The sequence below is a fragment of the Bufo gargarizans genome, unplaced genomic scaffold (genome assembly GCF_014858855.1).
Source record: "Bufo gargarizans isolate SCDJY-AF-19 unplaced genomic scaffold, ASM1485885v1 original_scaffold_896_pilon, whole genome shotgun sequence".
NCBI lineage: Eukaryota > Metazoa > Chordata > Amphibia > Anura > Bufonidae > Bufo > Bufo gargarizans.
Genome location: NW_025334747.1, coordinates 357,144 through 377,446, shown reverse-complemented (window position 1 = coordinate 377,446; position 20,303 = coordinate 357,144). Strand labels below are relative to the sequence as shown.

At 42.5% G+C, this 20,303-nt stretch overlaps 1 protein-coding gene across 1 annotated transcript in view; it reads left to right on the top strand.

The window, feature by feature from the left end:
* Positions 1-20,303, top strand: part of LOC122924212 (high mobility group protein HMGI-C-like) — a 184,610-nt gene that overhangs the window by 45,332 nt on the left and 118,975 nt on the right. Inside the window, exon 3 of the mRNA XM_044275131.1 lies at positions 2,156-2,206. Coding sequence (XP_044131066.1) covers positions 2,156-2,206 — 51 coding nt within the window. The remainder of the gene's footprint in view (positions 1-2,155; positions 2,207-20,303) is intronic.

The window sequence follows — 20,303 nt, the reverse complement described above, 5'->3', positions numbered from 1 at the left end:
AAAGGGTCAAAAAAATGCATCCTCAAACTGTGGCCCTCCAGCTGTTGTAAAACTACAACTCTCACAATGCTCTTCTGTAGGCTGATACCTGTAGGCTGTTCGGGCATGTTGGGAGTTGTCGTTTTGCAAAAGCTGAAGGGCCGCAGTTTGAGGATGCCTGGTCTAAAGGCTTTCCAAAAGCACAATATACCTAATAAAATCTACCAAGGTGGATACAAAAATCATATTAACCCACATAAATGGTGAAAACTGTATGGGCACCAGCTGTGTGAACTCTGTCCAGTGGCGCGGTGCGCCCTGCACTGTGGTCCCATTGACTTCAAGTCAATGGGTCTGCGATCCGCAAAATACAGTAAATGATAGGACATGTTCTGTCTTTTGCGGTGCGGAGGCATGTACCTAATCCGTTCCTCTGCTCCACAAAAGATAGTACTTTCTATCTTTTGTGGATCGCGGACCCATTCAAGTCAACGGGTCCACACCGCAGCATCGAGTTCACATGGCCCATATGGTTCAGTGAATGACCCCTAAGAATGAATAAAACAAAACCACAACATGCTAGCAACAATGTGATGTCAAATAAAACAATATAAACCGGCCAAGGAATAAAAAAGAATTTAGCATAATTTGACATCCATACTGACCAAGCTGCTGGTGTGTTGAGATAAAGCAGCAGAAAATGTATAATGGAGATGGAAAAGCAAGTGGAATATGCTCAAAATGCTGTGGACTGTATTCCACGCATATCACAGGTACAGCATGTGACTTTGTTAGGAATTCTGATCATCATTTCTAACCTGTTCCCACACAGCACCGGAATATGTTTCTCTATTGGAGTCATTTATCAAACTGGTGTAAAGTGGAACTGGCTTAGTGTCCCATAGCATTCAATCAGATTCAACTTTCATTTTCCAAAGGAAAAATGAAAGGTGGAATCTGATTGGGTGCTATCTCATACATAAATTGCACTTGCAACTATTTAGCATCTGATTAGTTATGCAGATTCTGATTGTTACTGTTGTGCTCCTGGACAGTAGAAGATTGGAAACGGGTGATTTGGAGCAATGAGACGAAAGTCAATAGATTGGGCTCTGATTGGTGCAAATTGGTCTGGAACAACAAACAGTGGAAAAGGGGGCTAACAGATCGGGAAATTGAAGGAACTGTCAAGTTCTGTGAAGGAAGCCTGTTGATATGGGGTTGTTTGATAGCCAAAGGTGTTGGATACTTGACCAAGATCCGTGGTGGTCTCATTGCTGGGCTATATCTGAGTATCGTACAAGACAAGTTACTTCATACACTTGAGTACTACGGGTATGAAAAGGACGAAATGGTTCAATGGCAATGAAGTAGAGGTGCTTAATAATTAATAACAATTACTGTATATTCATACAAGGTTTGCTTGTGACTTATTTTACTACCCAAAGTTGCACTGAAAATTATAATCAATTTATTCAGCCTTTAATAACTACTGTATTGTAAGTATATATATTTTACATATACATAAAAAACATTTGTTTTACAGCAGTCCTGTTGTTCAAAATGTACAGGAAAATCAGGGTTTTAGCACTTAAAGGGATTAAGCAATGATTAATGTAAAAAAATAAAATACATCATATAGTACATGACTCTTTCTAGCTAGAACCAGCCCTGTACCTTACATGGGTGCAGGGCTTTCCCCATTCAGTTCTTCTATTGCTCTTCAGGCTGGCAGCTCAGGTGGCATGTCCCTTCTGCTGCAGGCCAGGGAGCGTGTACTTTCTACTGTAGCTCTCTCCCTTTAATAGCTTCTAACGGTAGATGTGGCTTGTGGCAGTTAAAACATGTGACTGTCTCAGTACCTGGACATGCACATTATTATGCAGGTTAAATATCAGGGGGCACCATTGTACTGGAGTAGAGAAAATAATTAACAATTGGAGCATTTTTGTCACATAATGTAAATTATAAATGTAACTAGTTTTTAATGCAAAATTATATTAAAATAGAATTTAGTGGGGGCACAACTCGTTTAATAGAGAAGGATCAACATTGATGGTGTTTTTCCATGTACCATTTTGTTTTAAATATTGCTTAATCTAATGTAACTATATATATATATATATATATATATACACACACACATATTAATGTAGTTTTTTTTTAATGCTTAAAGAAAGAAGAGGGCAGCGGTGAGAAGCGTCCACGGGGGCGTCCAAGAAAATGGGTAAGAATTTATTAATTTACTCTGTATTGCCAAACGTCAATCATTATGGAGACATTAGGAGAACTCTCTAACAGCTATTCAATATGTACAGCTGGTTGTAAAATGTCATCTGTTTTAGGGCTCATGCAAATGACCGTATTCGCAATAAATATGTATGACATCCTTGTGCATTCCGTATTTTGTGAAACGGAACAGCTGGCCGCATTACGTACATGTTATATATTTTTGCGGAAAGGAAATACGGAAAGGGAATGCACACTAAGTAGCTTCAGTTTTTTTTGCGAACCCATTGAAATGAATGGTTCTGTATACAGTCCGCAAAAAATCCCAGAATGGACATGGAAACAAAATACGTTTGTGTGCATGAGCCCTTATTCTGCTACAACTGGGACAAAATGCTAATGAGATAATTTATTATGAGGGTAATTTTTTAACCCCTTATTGACCACCCATACGCCATTTTTATGGCGGTAACTAAGGGGCCTTAGGCTGGGCCGCGGCTTTTTTATGGCGGCCCAGTCTAAGCTGAGAGCCCCGGGCCTGCTCTAACAGCCCAGACTGGCAGGAGTGCCTATCCGGGCTGTTCAACATTTAACATGCCGCGGGCAATGGCGCCTACTGCATGTGAAGTGCTGACAGAGGGAGCGGACTCCCTCTGTCTCCCATCGGCACCCCGCAAATGCGATCGCAGGGTGGCGATGTGTGTGTGTAAAAGCTGACAGAATTGCTAATTTATTTTTAGTTGCCACCGGAAAAACGTAATAACAAGCGATCAAAAAGCGCCATTTACTCCAAAATGATACCAATGAAAAATACAAGTTGTCCCGCAAAAATCAAGCCCTCACACAACTCCATAGAAAAAAAAATAAAAAAGTTACGGGTCTTGGGAAGCGGCAATGCAAAAACATTTTTTTCTTTAAAAAAAAAGGGGGGTTTAATGCAAAAAAGTAGTAAAACGTAAAAAAACCTATATGTATTTGGTATCGCTGTAATCGTACTGACCCAGAGAATAAAGATATTATGTTATTTATACAGAAAAATAAATGCCGGAACATGTAGAACGTAAAAACGCAGTGGCAGTATTGCTGTTTTTCCCATTTCTCTCCCAGAAAGAGTTAATAAAAGTTCGGAAAGTCAATCCAGTTTTTGCTTGATTCTTTGTTGGTGTACATAGTTAAATCTAACACTTTTGTCTAGAAATGCTACTTCAGTTTTTTTTTACTCCACCCCCTACTTATTTGAATATGCAAAGTTTTTTTGTGACTTCTCAGTGAAAAATCTCAGTGATAAATCTGGCTTCAAACTACGGTAATTGACATAACGAACCACACCAACTTTTCAAAACTTGAGTGAGAGGTATAAAAATGCTAAATTTTGGTTCAAGTAACACCAGAATGTCAGAACATCCTTTTGTAGCGTCGGTTGTTTCACTGATATGGGCCAAAAACGCAGCATGAAGCATTTTGTCAGCTACATTCTGGCTATGAATGCCAGACTGGTGCACAAAGTGGACAAAAATGCCATCATTTCAAAATATTTGTTTCAAAAACGGACATGCTTAGTAAATTAATAGGTTGTGTTCACATTTACTTTGGAGGCAATGTTAGAAGCCTCAACTGCAGATTCTATAAAAAATGCTGTACACCATGCAAAAAAACCCGACCGTTACCAGTGAAGTCCATTGGGTGCCATTGGTGTCCATCATTTCAGAGATCTATCACTTGCGTTATTTCAGTTATGAGTGGAAGTCCCAGCGGTTTAATCCCCACAAATTAGACACTTATCACCTATCCAGTTTACCGGTAAATCCTGGAACAACCCAATTTGTAGGTTTATATTAAAGCATTTTTTGTCTAATGCAAAAAAACAAAGTAGAAAAAAAATAAAAAATCTAACTTTAAAGGGACTGTCCTAACTCGCGCTTTCCATGGTGACATGGGACTAATCCCTGGTACCAGGTGGCCGAGTTTACAGAGAACCTGAGCGGATTGGTGCTCCGCTGTTTCTGTAAGTCCCACTATCGTAAATGGGAGCTATACTGCTTCTGTACCTCTGGGAGTTATGGAAGCAGCTTATCTTCTTCTGCCACACTGCTTTTGTAGCTCCTGTTCAATACAGTGGGAGATATAGCCAACTTGACTGTTTCCATAAACCTTGCCACCTGGGTCCGGCACTTATTGCCATCTTTCCGTGGAAACAGCAAGATGAAACAACCCCTTTAAGTTGAATAAACACAACACTTCAGCATTAAAGGGGTTTTCCCATCATATACAGTGGATATAAAAAGTCTACACACCCCTGTTAAAATGTCAGGTTTCTGTAAAAAAAATAAAAAATTATACAAAGATAAATCATTTCTGAACTTTTTCCACCTTTTAATGTGACCTATAAACTGTACCACTCAATTGAAAAACAAACTGAAATCTTTTAGGTAGAGGGAAGAAAAAATATAAAAATAAAATAATATGGTTGCATAAGTGTGCACACCCTTAAACTAATACTTTTGTCGAAGCACCTTTTGATTTTATTACAACACTCTTTTTGGGTATGAGTCTATCAGAATGGCACATTTTGACTTGGCAAGATTTGCCCACTCTTCTTTGCAAAAACACTCCAAATCTGTCAGATTGTGAGGGCATCTCCTGTGCACAATTCTCTTCAGATCACCCCACAGATTTTCAATCTGATTCAGGTCTGGGCTCTGGCTGGGCCATTCCAAAACAAATCTTCTTCTGGTGAAGCCATTACTTTGTTGATTTGGATGTATCCTTTGGGTCGTTGTGATGCTGAAAGATGAAGTTCCTCTTCATGTTCAGCTTTCTAGCAGAAGCCTGAAGGTTTTGTGCCAATATTGACTGATATTTAGAACTGTTCATAATTCCCTCTAGCTTAACTAAGGCCCCAGTTCCAGCTGAAGAAAAACAGCTGCAAAGCATGTTACTGCCACCACCATGCTTCACTGTGGGTATGGTGTTCTTTTGGTGATGTGCAGTGTTGTTTTTGCGCCAAGCTTATCTTTTGGAATTATGGCCAAAAAGTTCAACCTTGGTTTCATCAGACCATAACACCTTTTCCTACATGCTTTTGGGAGACTTCAGATGTGTTTCTTGCAAAATGTAGTCTGGCTTGGATGTTTTTCTTTTTCGTTTCTTCGTAAGAAAAGGCTTTCGTCTTGCCACTCTACCCCATAGCCCAGACATATGAAGAATACGGGAGATTGTTGTCACATGTACCACACAGCCAGTACTTGGCAGATATTCCTGCAGCTCCCTTAGGCTGGGTTCACACTTGAGCGTTTTACGCGCGTTTTTGACGCGCATTTTTATGCGCGTTTTTGTAATAGTAGACGCGCGTTTGTGTGATTCACTACAGTGTCCTATGGCCACAAACGCCCCAAAAGTCGCTCATGTACTTTTTGGAGCGTCGGGCGTTTTACAGCGCGATCGTACGCGCTGTAAAACGCCCAAGTGTGAACCATTCCCATAGGGAATCATTGGTTTCTCCTTGTTGAGCGTTTTACAGCGCGTAGGAACGCGCTGTAAAACGCTCAGGTGTGAACCCAGCCTTAATGTTGCTGTAGGCCTCTTGGTAGCCTCCCAGACCAGTTTTCTTCTCGTCTTTTCATCAATTTTGGAGGGACCTCCGGTTCTTGGTAATGTCACTGTTGTGCCATATTTTCTCCACTTGATGATGACTGTCTTCATGGTATATCTAATGCCTTGGAATATCTTTTGGACCCTTCTCCTGACTGATACCTTTTAACAATGAGATCCCTCTGATGCTTTGGAACTTCTCTGGACCATGGCTTTTGCTTTGGGATGCGACTAAGAACATTTCAGGAAAGACCAACGAAGGCAGCTGAAGTTTTTTAGGGGTTAATCAGAGGCACTTTAAATGATGGCAGGTGTATGCTGACTCCTATTTAACATGATTTTGAATGTGATTGATTAATTCTGAACATAGCTGCATCCCCAGTTATAACAGGGTGTGCACACTTATGCAACCATATTATTTTATTTTTATATTTTTTCTTCCCTCTACCTAAAAGATTTCAGTTTGTTTTTCAATTGAGTTGTACAGTTTATAGGTCACATTAAAGGTGGAAAAAGGTTCTCAAATGATTTATCTTGTCCCAATTTTTTACATCACAGAAACCAGGGGTGTGTAGACTTTTTATATCCACTGTACAATGTGGGCATATCGCTAGAATATGTCCCCATTGTCTGATAAGTGCAGGTCCCACCTCTGGGACCCAAACCTACAACGAGAACAGAGTGGGGAAATAAATTGAGGGTGCACTGCTCATGCGCAGCCACCCTCCATTAATTTCAATGGGGCCGCCGGAAATAGCTGAGCGCAGGCTCGGTTATTTCCGTCTGCCCCATAGAAATGAATGGGAGCAGGTGCGCTCCCATTAACTTGTACCCGGGGTCCTCCAGCCACAGCTCTCCCCGCTCCGTTCTCCTTGTAGGTGCGGGTCCCAGAGGTGGGACCCGCACCTATCAGACAATGGCGGCATATCCTAGCGATATGCTCCCATTGTAAGTGATGGGAATACCCCTTTAACATTGCCAGAAGTAAGCAGCAGCTTTGATTACAATTGTATACACAAGAAGTGCCAAAGATATTGAGAGACATTTATTGAGGCATTTATGCTACTTTTGTGACATAAAACAAAGTTGCAAATTATGGCACACATCATATGTGCACTATAATTTACAATTTTTTAAGCTTGTAGCCACTTTTCTAAAGTGGTGAAAAAAGTGGATGGGGCTTATTGGGAGGGGCGGGGCTTAGCCTGGCACCAGCTCCTGGCATCTGAGTCTTAATAAATATGGCGCATCCTACTCTAGCACACAAAGATCAAGACTGGCATATGGGAACGTTTGTCTTCATAAATGTCCCTCAATGTGTACATTAAACTTGTGAGCGCTACATTTTATTGCTGATAATTTAAAAAGGGGTTGTGCAAGTTTTAGATACTAACAACCTATCCTAAGGGCTGTTTCACACGAGCGAATGCCGTGCGTGTCGTCTGCAGCGTGAAAGAGAGCCAAGCCAAGCTCTGAATAGCAGAGACACGGAGCATTAACATGATTGATAATGCTCTTTGCCTCTCTGTGATCTTTTTGCTACAAAACACAGTGACAACTTTATCTCGCTGTGATTTTGTACTAGAAAGATCACAGAGGCAAAGAGCATTATCAATCATGTTAATGCTCTGTGCCTCTGCTGTCCGGAGCGGGGCTTGGCTGTTTTCTTTCACGCTGTAGATGACACTCTTGGCATCCGCTCGTGTGAAACAGGCCTAAGGATAGTTCACCAATACCAGGTCAGTGGCACCCTTACCGATCAACGGCTCTCAGCAGTCAATGGTGCTGGAAATAACAGCAGTTGTAGCTGGAAACAGAAAACTCTGTTAAGATTACTGTCGTTCAGCTCCCATTCTCGTTAACATATTTTTTTTTTGTGTGTGTGTGTGCTTACATATTTGTAAAGTGTATTTGGTTTATATAGTATCTACAAACCGGATTCCAAAAAAGTTGGGACACTAAACAAATTGTGAATAAAAACTGAATGCAATGATGTGGAGATGGCAAATGTCAATATTTTATTTGTAATAGAACGTAGATGGCAGATCAAACGTTTAATCCGAGTAAATGTATCATTTTAAAGGAAAAATACGTTGATTCAAATTTTCACGGTGTCAGCAAATCCCAAAAAAGTTGGGACAAGTAGCAATAAGAGGCTGGAAAAAGTAAACTTGAGCATAACGAAGAGCTGGAAGACCAATTAACACTAATTAGGTCAATTGGCAACATGATTGGGTATAAAAAGAGCTTCTCAGACTTAAACATTTTTTACTGAATGAAACTATGTACAGTCTTTAAAATTGCATTGAAAGTGAATATTAAATACATAACTTTCAGTTTGTTATTGGGCAGAATGTTGTATTATATTTACAAAGCTCTATTAAGTCGTTTTCTCTAATTTAAAAAATTCCTGTGCCTGCGTACTTGAAACATATCACAACAACAACAAAAAACCTCTAGTAAAGCAAATTCATAAACCTCTTTCCGCACTAACTTTCAAAGATGGTGCCCACTCAGAAGCTGAGCAGGTGCCATAGCAACCAGGTGCCTGCTGGTTATCAGAGATTACGCCCATTTTGGACATTTAGCCCTCAGATGCGTGGTCAGTTGAGACCACAGCATCTGAGCAGTGTAAACCTGGGAGTGCCTCACTCATGGAGTCTCGCTAATATCGAGGGAGCTGTTTGTTCACTGTGGTAGCCTCAAGCTCGCTAGAGACATCTATGCCTACCACAGAGATGTTCCTATGGAGTCATGCCTGTGACAGGGCTCCATTGGAACTTAAAACTCTGATAGGCTGCAATGGTAATTGAATGCAATGTATGGAAGAAGCTATCAGACAATCGCATGTTCAAATCCCCTAAGGGGACTTTATATAAGGCCTCATGCACACGACCGTTGTGTGCATCCGTGGCCGTTGTGCCGTTTTCCGTTTTTTTTCACGGACCCATTGACTTTCAATGGGTCCGTGGAAAAATCGGAAAATGCACCGTTTGGCAGCCGCATCCGTGAGCCGTGTTTCCTGGCCGTGAAAAAAATATGACCTGTCCTATTTTTTTCACGGCCAACGGTTCACGGGCCCATTCAAGTCAATGGGTCCGTGAAAGAACACGGATGCACACAAGATTGGCATCCGTGTCCGTGATCCGTGGCCGTAGGTTTTAGTTTCATACAGACGGATCCGAAGATCCGTCTGCATAAAAGCTTTTTCTGATCTAAGTTTTCACTTCGTGAAAACTCATTTCCGACAGTATATTCTAACACAGAAGCGTTCCCATGGTGATGGGGACGCTTCTAGTTAGAATACACTGCAAACTTTGTACAAGACTCCCCCCTGCTGCCTGGCAGCACCCGATCTCTTACAGGGGGATATGATAGTACAATTAACCCCATCATATCCCCCTGTAAGAGATCAGGGCTGCCAGGCAGCAGGGGGCAGACCCCCCCCCCCTCCCCAGTTTGAATATCATTGTGCGGCCCCCCCCCCCCCTCCCCTGTTGTTAACTCGTTGGTGGCCAGTGTGCGCACCCCCCTCCCTCCCTCCCTCTATTGTTTTAATACATTGGGGCAGTGTGCGCGCCCCCCCCCCAACCCCCCCTCCCTCCCTCTATTGTTTTAATACATTGGGGCCAGTGTGCGCGCCCCCCCCCAACCCCCCCTCCCTCCCTCTATTGTTTTAATACATTGGGGCCAGTGTGCGCGCGCCCCCCCAACCCCCCCTCCCTCCCTCTATTGTTTTAATACATTGGGGCCAGTGTGCGCGCGCCCCCCCAACCCCCCCTCCCTCCCTCTATTGTTTTAATACATTGGGGCCAGTGTGCGCGCGCCCCCCCAACCCCCCCTCCCTCCCTCTATTGTTTTAATACATTGGGGCCAGTGTGCGCACCCCCCCAACCCCCCCCCCCCCCTCCCTCCCTCTATTGTAATCATCATCGGTGGCAGCGGAGTAGAAGATTTTCATACTTACCTGCTTCTTGCTGCTGCGATGTCTGCGTCCGGCCGGGAGCTCCTCCTACTGGTAAGTGACAGGTCTGTGCGGCGCATTGCTGTCACTTACCAGTAGGAGGAGCTCCCGGCCGGACGCAGACATCGCAGCAGCAAGAAGCAGGTAAGTATGAAAATCTTCTACTCCGCTGCCACCGATGATGATTACAATAGAGGGAGGGAGGGGGGGGGGGGGGTTGGGGGGGTGCGCACACTGGCCCCAATGTATTAAAACAATAGAGAGAGGGAGGGAGGGGGGGTTGGGGGGGGCGCGCGCACACTGGCCCCAATGTATTAAAACAATAGAGGGAGGGAGGGGGGGGGTTGGGGGGGCGCGCGCACACTGGCCCCAATGTATTAAAATAATAGAGGGGGGGTTGGGGGGCGCGCGCACACTGGCCCCAATGTATTAAAATAATAGAGGGGGGGTTGGGGGGCGCGCGCACACTGGCCCCAATGTATTAAAACAATAGAGGGAGGGAGGGGGGTGCGCACACTGGCCACCAACGAGTTAACAACAGGGGGGGGGGTCTGCCCCCTGCTGCCTGGCAGCACCTGCCAGGCAGCAGGGGGCAGTCATGTACACAGTTTTTTTGTATATTCTAACCTGAAGCGTCTCCATCACCATGGGAACGCCTCTGTGTTAGAATATACTGTCGGAAATGAGTTTCACGATGTAGCTCATATCCGACAGTATATTCTAACATAGAGGCGTTCCCATGGTGATGGGGACGCTACAAGTTAAAATATACCATCGGATTGGAGAAAACTCCAATCCGATGGTATAACAGAACTCCAGACTTTACATTGAAAGTCAATGGGGACGGATCCGTTTGAAATGGCACCATATTGTGTCAACATCAAACGGATCCGTCCCCATTGACTTGCATTGTAATTCAGGACGGATCCGTTTGGCTCCGCACGGCCAGGCGGACACCAAAATGACTTTTTTTTCATGTCCGTGGATCCTCCAAAAATCAAGGAAGACCCACGGACGAAAAAACGGTCACGGATCACGGACCCACGGACCCCGTTTTTGCGGGCCGTGAAAAAAAACTGTCGTGTGCATGAGGCCTAAAGCATATAAAAATCACACACACCTTTTTCCCCCATATTAAAAATAATAAAAAAATATCCTTGTCATTGCCACATCCCAAATCGTCTGTGCCATTAAAATATAAATGGATTTCTGCCATACAGAAACCAGTATATAAAAAAAAAAAATCTAAATGGTCGATTTGCTGATTTTTCATCAGTTCAACTCCCCCAAAAATTTTATAAAATTTTATAAAAGTGTTCACAAAGGCAATAACACTTCTAAATGGTTTCAATATAAACTACAGTTCTGTCAAGCCGAATATGCACGTTTATAAGGGAGTTGTTCGGGAGTCAGTTGAGCTAGCTGTCGGCTGAACTGCTGTTGAATGTGTATGGCCTACTTGAAACAGTGGAACAAATATATGAATCCTGTCTAAAAAATGTACAGATAAAGTTCAGGCAGTCTGTAGATCATGGATGTCAAACTCATGGCCCTCCAGATGTTGCAAAACTACAACTCCAATCATTCCCTGATAGCTGTAGTATGCCCAGGCATGATGGGAGTTGTAGTTTTGCAACAGCTGGAGGGCCACGAGTTTGACATCCCTGCTGTAGATGCACCAGAAAGAGCATAATGGCTCACTTTGTGATAAATTTGGTGCATGGCTAGACAGTTTAGCTAAATTTACACAACTATTAGGTTGGTCACTCTGGGCCAATATTTTGGAACCTTTGTTGCATCTTAAAGCATGCTCCCAAGCTGGAAAACCAAAACAGGTGAGTCGCAGGGGATTATTCCTTCTGATATTTATTTAATAAATCTGTCTAAAATGAGATGATACGTTGTGCAACAAAAATGCGCAAAATATCAGCAATGCAATAGCATCAACAATAGTAAATATGCCCCAATCAGTCATCCCTGCCCTATGAGAATGAAACTGTGGTGCTTATAAGTAACAACAACTTAATTCACTTCTAGGGGACTGCCGGAGTGCTATGCTGTGATTAACAGTCCCATACAAGTTAGAAGTGAATGGAGTGGTGGCCACACTTACGCATAACCATTCCATTCTCATAGGGCGCTCTAGGACCTATCTTTTCATGACCACTGGTAGTTCAAGCAGTCATAAGCCTCATTCACACGTCAGTGTTTCATGGACGTGTGCTGTACGTGTTATCCACAGACAGCACACGTCCCCATTCATTTTAATGTGTGTATTCAGGCATCGGTGTTTTAGCCAAAGTCAGTATTGGACAGAACCGGGTATCAGAGTATCGAAAAAGTATCAAGACTTCAATACCTAATTCAACCCTACATCCAGTCCTGTGATACTGTTTTAAGACTGCTGCCTCTATATCTCGGATATGCCCCATTGTCTGATAGGTGCAGTTCCCAACTCTGGGACCCGCACCTATCCTTAAAACGAAGCCAGCAAAATGGTGACCGGCAGTGTCAGGTGAGGCCACCACTTTGCTGGCTTTGTTTCTATTAGCCTGCTGAAAATAGCTGTCGGCCCCATAGAAATGAATGGAAGGAGTGGCAAGCATTTCTCATTTCTAAATATTTTTGCGGGCCTATAGAAATGATTGTTTGTGGCCGCACCCGGCACTGCTGGCCACCAATTTCCTGACTTTGATTTAGGCTTTGTTTTAGGGAAAATATGGACATTTCCTAGTGAGTTTGAGTACAGTGTAGTACAGTGTGTTGGAAGTTATGGAAACAGCAGCACGCCAACTCTAATGGCATATAGACTATAGAGAGTCATATATTCTATACATTTAAGGCACAGTATTCTGTTCCCTGGGCAAAACTATATTGTAGAGAAAACAGATTTGTTTTTAACACCCTGTTCTACCTGTATAGCAAATAACATTTTGTGGAATGTTTAGTCATTTATATAATATTTGGTTACAGTATTTGGTTGTAGCTATGCAGATTTGTGATTTGAGCTTTAGCATATAGGCCATACATCACCTTCCTGGTTGGCTTTGCTGGCACATTGTCACATTCTTGTGGGTTAGAGGAATTCATTGTTCTTGTTTGAACTGATAAGAACAAAAAAGGGTTTTCTGCCTGAGACCTTGGGAAAGGCTGAGGGGGTGGAATGTTGACATGGATCAGCAGGGCTGCACTTTCCCAAGCTTTTCACTCTGCATTATGCTATAGATCCGAACTTTATGTACTGTCCGTGAGGAAGCCCAAATAAATTCTAGTTAGTGGATTTATATACATATATTTTAATATATCTGTTTGCAGTGTATAGCCCCCCGATATTTTTCCAGTTTTGTTGCTTTAGAACCTGGAATTAAAATGGATTTTTGGGATTTGCACATTTTGATTTACACAATACACATAGCATTTTGAAGATGGTAAATATTTTTTACAATGACACAATAATTAAAGATAAAAAACTGAGAACCTCAAACTGCATAAGTAAAAAATATCTTTGTACCGTTTCAGGCTAGTTTCACATTAGCGCTAAAATCTTCCGGCAGAGGAACAGCATGCTGAGGTTCACTCAAAAGATGATGACAAAATTGCAAGCTTTCAAGACTACTTAGTTCTTGTCCTCAGACATGTTAACGTGAGGAAGAGACCTGAGTAGCTTTAACGCTGGGTTCACACCTGAGCGTTTTACAGCGCGTTCCTACGCGCTGTAAAACGCACAACAGGCAAGAACCAATGATTCCCTATGGGAATGGTTCTCACCTGGGCGTTTTACAGCGCGTACGATCGCGCTGTAAAACGCCCGACGCTCAAACAAGTGCTTGAGCTTTTTTTTGGGCGTTTGTCACGCGTTCCCGCACATAGAAATTCGGGAACGCGCGACAATGTGTGAACGCCAATCTCTGTATGCACGATTGTAAACGCCCGTACAATCGCGCATACAGAGCGCTCGTTTCCGAACGCTCAGGTCTGAACCCAGCGTAAAAGCTTGCAGTTTTGTCATCATCTTTTCAGTTAGCCGTTAAAAAGTATCAACCACTAAGTACATAAGTAGTCACATTTAGTGCCACCACTTTGTGGAGCCACCTTTTGCTGCAATTAGGCCCCTTGCAGACGAGCGTGAGCGGATTAGGTCCGGATGCGTTCAGTGAAAACTGTGCGATTTCTTGTGTGAAAGGGGCCTTACAGATACAAGTCTGTTGGAGTATTTCCCTAGCGCATCTAGACACTGGGTTTGTTGCAAGTTCTTCCAGACAAAATTGCTATAACTCCTTCAATTTAGGCCTCGTTCACATCTCCATTAAGGAGATCTGGCACAAATGCTGTTGCATGCAATGGTTTTTGTCTGTCCGAAACCAGGTACATTTATACTGTAAAGCAGCTGAATCACCTCCAGACCTCATTACAGTCAATGGGGATCTGAGGGTGAAGTAGAAAATCCAGCAATGCTTGATCCTGTGAGATCTGGCAGGCTGTGCTGGTACAGCCTACTAGATCTCTATAAGGACTCGTTCACACGACTGTATGGCTTTTTGGCTACATGCACATGACCGTTCCGTTTTTTATGGTCCGCAAAAAACGGAAGCCTCCCGTGTGCCTTCCGCAATTTGCAGAACGGAACGGGCGCCCATTGTAGAAATGCCTATTCTTGTCCGCAAAATGGACAAGAATAGGACATGCTATATTTTTTTGGCAGGGCCACGGAACGGAGCAAAGGATGTGCTGTCCGCATCTTTTGCGGCCCTATTGAAGTGAATGGGTCCACACCCGAGCTGCAAAAACTGCGGCTCGGATGCAGACCTGAAAAACGGTCGTGTGCATGAGGCCTTTCAGTGTTTTGCAGACCGTTTTTCACGGATCCCTTTTTTTGTTTCCATTGTGTCTCCATTTCTGTTCTGTTTTTCCATTCCATTTTTCTGTATGGCATATACAGTATACAGTAATTACATAGAAAAAATTGGGCTGGGAATAAAATTTTCAATAGATGGTTCCGCAAAAACGGAACGGATATGGAAGACATACGGATGCATTTCCATATGTGTTCCATTATTTTTTTTTGCGTACCCATTGACTCGAATGGAGCCACGGAACCTGACTTGCGGGCAATAATAGGGCAAGACTCAAAATGTAGCGGAATGGAAATGCAGACATACAGAAATGGAATGCTCATGGAGTACATTCTGTTTTTTTTTTTTTTTTTTGCGGACCCCTAGACATAGAAACAAATGGTTCCATTTACGAACCATATACGGAACACAATAAACTGCCTGTATACGGAACGCAAAAAACGTTTGTGTGAACGAGCCCTAACGGAGATGTGAATGCAGCCTTAGATGGATGGTGCTTGTGTACAGCAGTCTTCAAGTAATGCCCCAGAACAATTGGATTATAGTTTGAGCTTTGACTAAACCATTCCAAGACAATTACCCCAAATAACACACAGGACTAAATGTAATATGAATATTGATACATCGTTATGAATTTATTATCACAATAATATAAACAAAAAAAAAACATATAAAAGATTGCGTCACCACCCATATATGATCCGCTTCAGTATTTAGAAAAGGCAGCGTTACAGTATGGTTAACCTGGATTGTAACAACACATATATAAAATAGAAAAAACCTTAACCAGATGCGGCACTCGGCCAGAAAAAGTCGTCGTCAGTGTTATAAGGTAACTGCACGCAAAAAGATTAAATATGCAGAGGTTATTAACAATGCAAACAGTGCATCGATATAAACAGAGCACCCCAGATAGTATATAATTAGACAGCCATATATCTAAACTTTACCCACCATGTCATTTAGTTAAAAGCGGAGACGGGAAAACTAGAATGATAATATTGGCAAAATACAGTCTAGAAAAATAAATAAAATAAAAAGCCATAGTGCATAAGATTGATACCCTGATGTACGTTTCGCCAAGCTTCTTCCCACTGTTTCTAGACATGACTTTTCTTGACAACTTTGTCTCTGTAGTAGAAAAGTTACAGCCAGCTCACCTTCTTATCCTGTATGGCGGTGCACGGGGCGGACTCAAGCCAGTCCTCAGAAGTAATGCACAAGGTAGAAAGAATGCTCCAGCACCATAACGGACGTAATGAAAATTCCCGGTCTTTATTCATCACCAAGATACAGGTGGATACAGCAAACAGTGACACTGGCTCCCACTTAATCCCCAAGATCTAGTCGTTTCGAACAATGGTGTTCTTAGTCATGATCTGAGATCTGTCAGATCATGACTAAGAACACCATTGTTCGAAACGCGTAGATCTTGGGGATTAAGTGGGAGCCAGTGTCACTGTTTGCTGTATCCACCTGTATCATGGTGATGAATAAAGACCGGGAATTTTCATTACGTCCGTTCTGGTGCTGGAGTATTCTTTCTACCTTCTGCACAACTTTGTCTCTGGTATGTTTGGAGACCTCCTTGGTCTTCATGGGCCTTTCAGAACAGGTGCATTTATACATCGTGTCACAGATCATGAACCAAGGACCTTATTCAACTAAGGCCTCATGCACACGACCGTTGTGTGCATCCGTGTCAGTTGTTCCGTTTTCCGTGATTTTCTGCAGACCCATTGACTTTCCGGTCCGTTGAAAGCTCGGAAAATGCACCGTTTGTCACCCGCGTCCGTGATCCGTGTTTCCTGTCCGTCAAAAAAATATGACCTGTCTTATTTTTTTTACGGACAACGGTTCGCGGACCCATTCAAGTCAATGGGTCCGTGAAAAAACACGGAGGACACACAAGATTGTCATCCGCGTCCGTGATCCGTGTCCGTTTTTTTCCTATCATTTTCAAGACAAGCTTGACTTAGTTTTTTTTTTTCACTTTTCTGGTCTGGTGATCCTCCAAAAATCAAGGAAGACACACGGAAGAAAAAAACGGACACGGAACATCGGAACCCTGTTTTGCAGACCGTGAAAAAATACTGTAGTGTGCATGAGGCTTCTCTTCTGTCTTCTCCTTTGCTGTCTAGGAGGAAAAGGACCTGTGGTGACGTCACTGTGCTCATCACATGGTCCGTCACATGATTATTATTTTTTTAACCCCTCAATCACTATTTTACTAAGCATTCTGTATGAAGATTCCTATTATTTTCCCTTATAACCATGTTATAAGGGAAAATAATAAAATCTACAGAACACCTAACCCAAACTGGGTACCAAACATGCTGATTTTTCTCATGCTCGTGCAAAATGCATTAAAACGCTTTGCACTTGCGGGGAAAAATCATGCATGTTCCCGCAACGCACCCGATTCTTTTCCTGCAGCGCCCGTGTGAAACCAGCCTAAGTTTCTCAGAATTTTAGACATATGCATTTCCCCTGTTTAGAATTAAGTGCTTCTATTCTTCTTCCCATATACCATGCACACCAAACATTCATATTTTCCAGTATGTTTAGAAAGACATTTTTTTTTTGTAACATCTGTTGCTGTAATGCCAGCTGACTTTTGCTGTATCACATCCCTAAGCTGCGCAGATCATTTGGGGGGAGATTCCCATGCTTGGTTTCTCCTGTGTAACAAACAGGCAGTGTTTCAGTGCTCTCTGCTGGAGACGCTATGAGGTAGTACTACTGGCTTTCCAGCAGTTGCCAAAAGCACAGGTGTAGCTCATGCTGACTTGTCCTCCAAAGGGGCTTCAGTATGTCTTTTCTCAAGAACTTCATATGTAAGGGTACTTTCACATTTGCGTTGTTGGATTCCGGCAGGCAGTTCTGTATGCAAATGGATACAATCTGTAGACTAATCCGGATGCGGATCTGTCTCACAAATGAATTGCAATATCAGATCCGTCTCTCCGGTTGTCATCCGGAAAAAACGGATCCGGTATTTATCGTTTTCATATTTTTAAAGGTCTGCGGAAGCGCAGACCGCAAAACCGGATCCGTTTTTCCGGAACACTTGGGGCCTGATCTGGCATTAACGCATTATTAATGTCAATGCAAAATAATTCCGGATCCTAGTGTTCCGGAATTTTGGACGGAGAAAATACTGCAGCATGCCGTACAGTGACTGAACTGAAGACATCCTGATGCATACTGAACGGATTGCTCTCCATTCAGAATGCATTAGGATAAAACTGATCTTTTTTTTTCTGGTATTGACGGAACTCAATACCGGAAAAGAAAAACGCAAGTGTGAAAGTACCATAAGCACCGCTATTGTAAGCCTGGTGGCAAAACTTGTACATTTGTCTAGTAGCTATCTTCTGAGCTACTTGTCAGATTTCGTAGTGCTGAAACAAAATGTTGTCAACAGTGTCGCTACACTTGACATCCACAGTGAACGATTTCTATTTTTTATAGAAATTCTCCAAGATTAGCAAAACATGGTTACCTTCTTCTACAAACAGCGCCACACTTGTCCACAGGTTGTGTATGGTATTGCAGCTCATACCTATTTATTTTATGGGATCTGAGATGCAATTCCAGAGACAACGCATGGACAAGTGTCACACTGTTTGTAAAAGAAAGCAGACATGTTTTTCTAATCCTGGATCCTTGTTAAAGAGGACCTGTCGCCTCTCCTGATATGTCTGTTTTAGTAACTACTTGCATTCCCCATGTAATACCAATTCTTGATCATCTTTTTTTATGACTATGTTGTGCCATTCCTTTAATATTTCTACTAGAAGTTTATAAATGATTGCTAGCAGCTTGCAATAAAGGTACAGATGGGTGTTACCAGTTGGGGTGTGTCCCTACACTGTTCCTGTCTGACGCCAGCAGCGCTGATTGGACAGAGTCAGATACACACACTACTGGTAACACCCTGCACTACCATTACTGCAGACTGCTGGCAATGTATTTGTAATCTTCACTGCTTACATTCTGAAGGGACCTGCAGCTCCTGGCTGCATCAAAAAGAGTATTTACCTAGTCTAGTAAGTTTTCTACCCACTTGGCCTAGTTCACACTTCAGTGATTTGGTCAGTTATTTCCATCAGTGATTTTGAGCGAAAACCAGGTGTGGGTCTAAACACAGAACAGGAGCAGATGTTTCCCTTACGCTGGGTTCACACCTAGGCGTTTCTCAAACGCGCGTTTCTATGCGCGTTTTTGTCGCGCGTTTTTATGCGCGTTTTTTTTAATAGTGAACGCGCGTTTGACGCGCGTTTGGGTGATTGACAGCAGTGTTGTCCAAAGAGTCTATGGCCCAAACGCGCGTCAAACGCGCCAAAAAAAGCTCCTGTACTTGTTTGAGCGTCGGGCGTTTTACAGCGCGATCGTACGCGCTGTAAAACGCCCAGGTGTGAACCCTTTCCATAGGGAATCATTGGTTCTTGCCTGTTGTGCGTTTTACAGCGCGTAGGAACGCGCTGTAAAACGCTCAGGTGTGGACCCAGCGTTATACCTTATGTCTGTGGAGACTCCACACCTGGTTTTGGCTCACAATCACTAATGGAAATCACTGATCAAACACTTAAGTGCTCAGTTATATAAAATGACCTGTTATGTAATCATGCAGAGTAATTATGCTTATTTAAAGGGAACCTGTCACATTGAACCTAGTGGAGGTCATTTACAAATATTTGGTTATTGTCCCTGACACTTTTACTAGCTTTTAGGCTACTTTGAAACTAGCGTTTTTTGTGGATCCGTCATGGGTCTGAAAAAAAGATTCCATTACAATAATACAACAGCATGCATCCATCATGAATGCATCTGGTTGTATTATGTCTTCTATAGCCATGACTGATCCGTCTGAAACACCATTGAAAGTCAATGGGGGACGGGTCAGTTTTCTATTCTGACAGATTGTATCAGAAAAAACTGATCCATCTCCATTGACTTACATTGTGTGCCAGGACGGATCTGTCTTGCTCCGCTTCGCCAGGCGGACAACAAAACGCTGCAGAGCGGAATGAAGACTGATCGGAGGCAAACTGATGCATTCTGAGTGGATCTTTTTCTATTCTGAATGCATTAGGGCAAAACTGATCCGTTTTGGACCGCTTGTGAGAGCCCTTAACACCTTAAGGACCCGGCTCATTTTCACCTTAAGGACCAGGCCATTTTTTGCAAATCTGACCAGTGTCACTTTAAGTGGTGATAACTTTAAAACGCTTTAACTTATCCAGGCCATTCTGAGATAGTTTTTTTTTGGCACATATTGTACTTCATGACACTGGTAAAATGAAGTAAAATAAATAAATTTTTATTTATGAAAAAATACAAAATTTGCCAATTTTTTTTTAAAAATTGCAAATTTCCAAGTTTCAATTTCTCTACTTCTATAATACATAGTAATACCTCCAAACATATTTATTACTTTACATTCCCCATATGTCTACTTCATGTTTGCATCATTTTGGGAATGATATTTTATATTTTGGGGATGTTACAAGGCTTAGGCCTAGTTCACACGACCGTATGGCTTTTATTGTTTTTTGCGGTCCGTTTTTCACGGATCTGTTGTTCAGTTTTAAATTCCGTTGTGTTTCCGTTTCCTTTCCGTTTTTCCGTTCCGTTTTTCCGTATGGCATATACAGTATACAGTAATTACATAGAAAAAATTG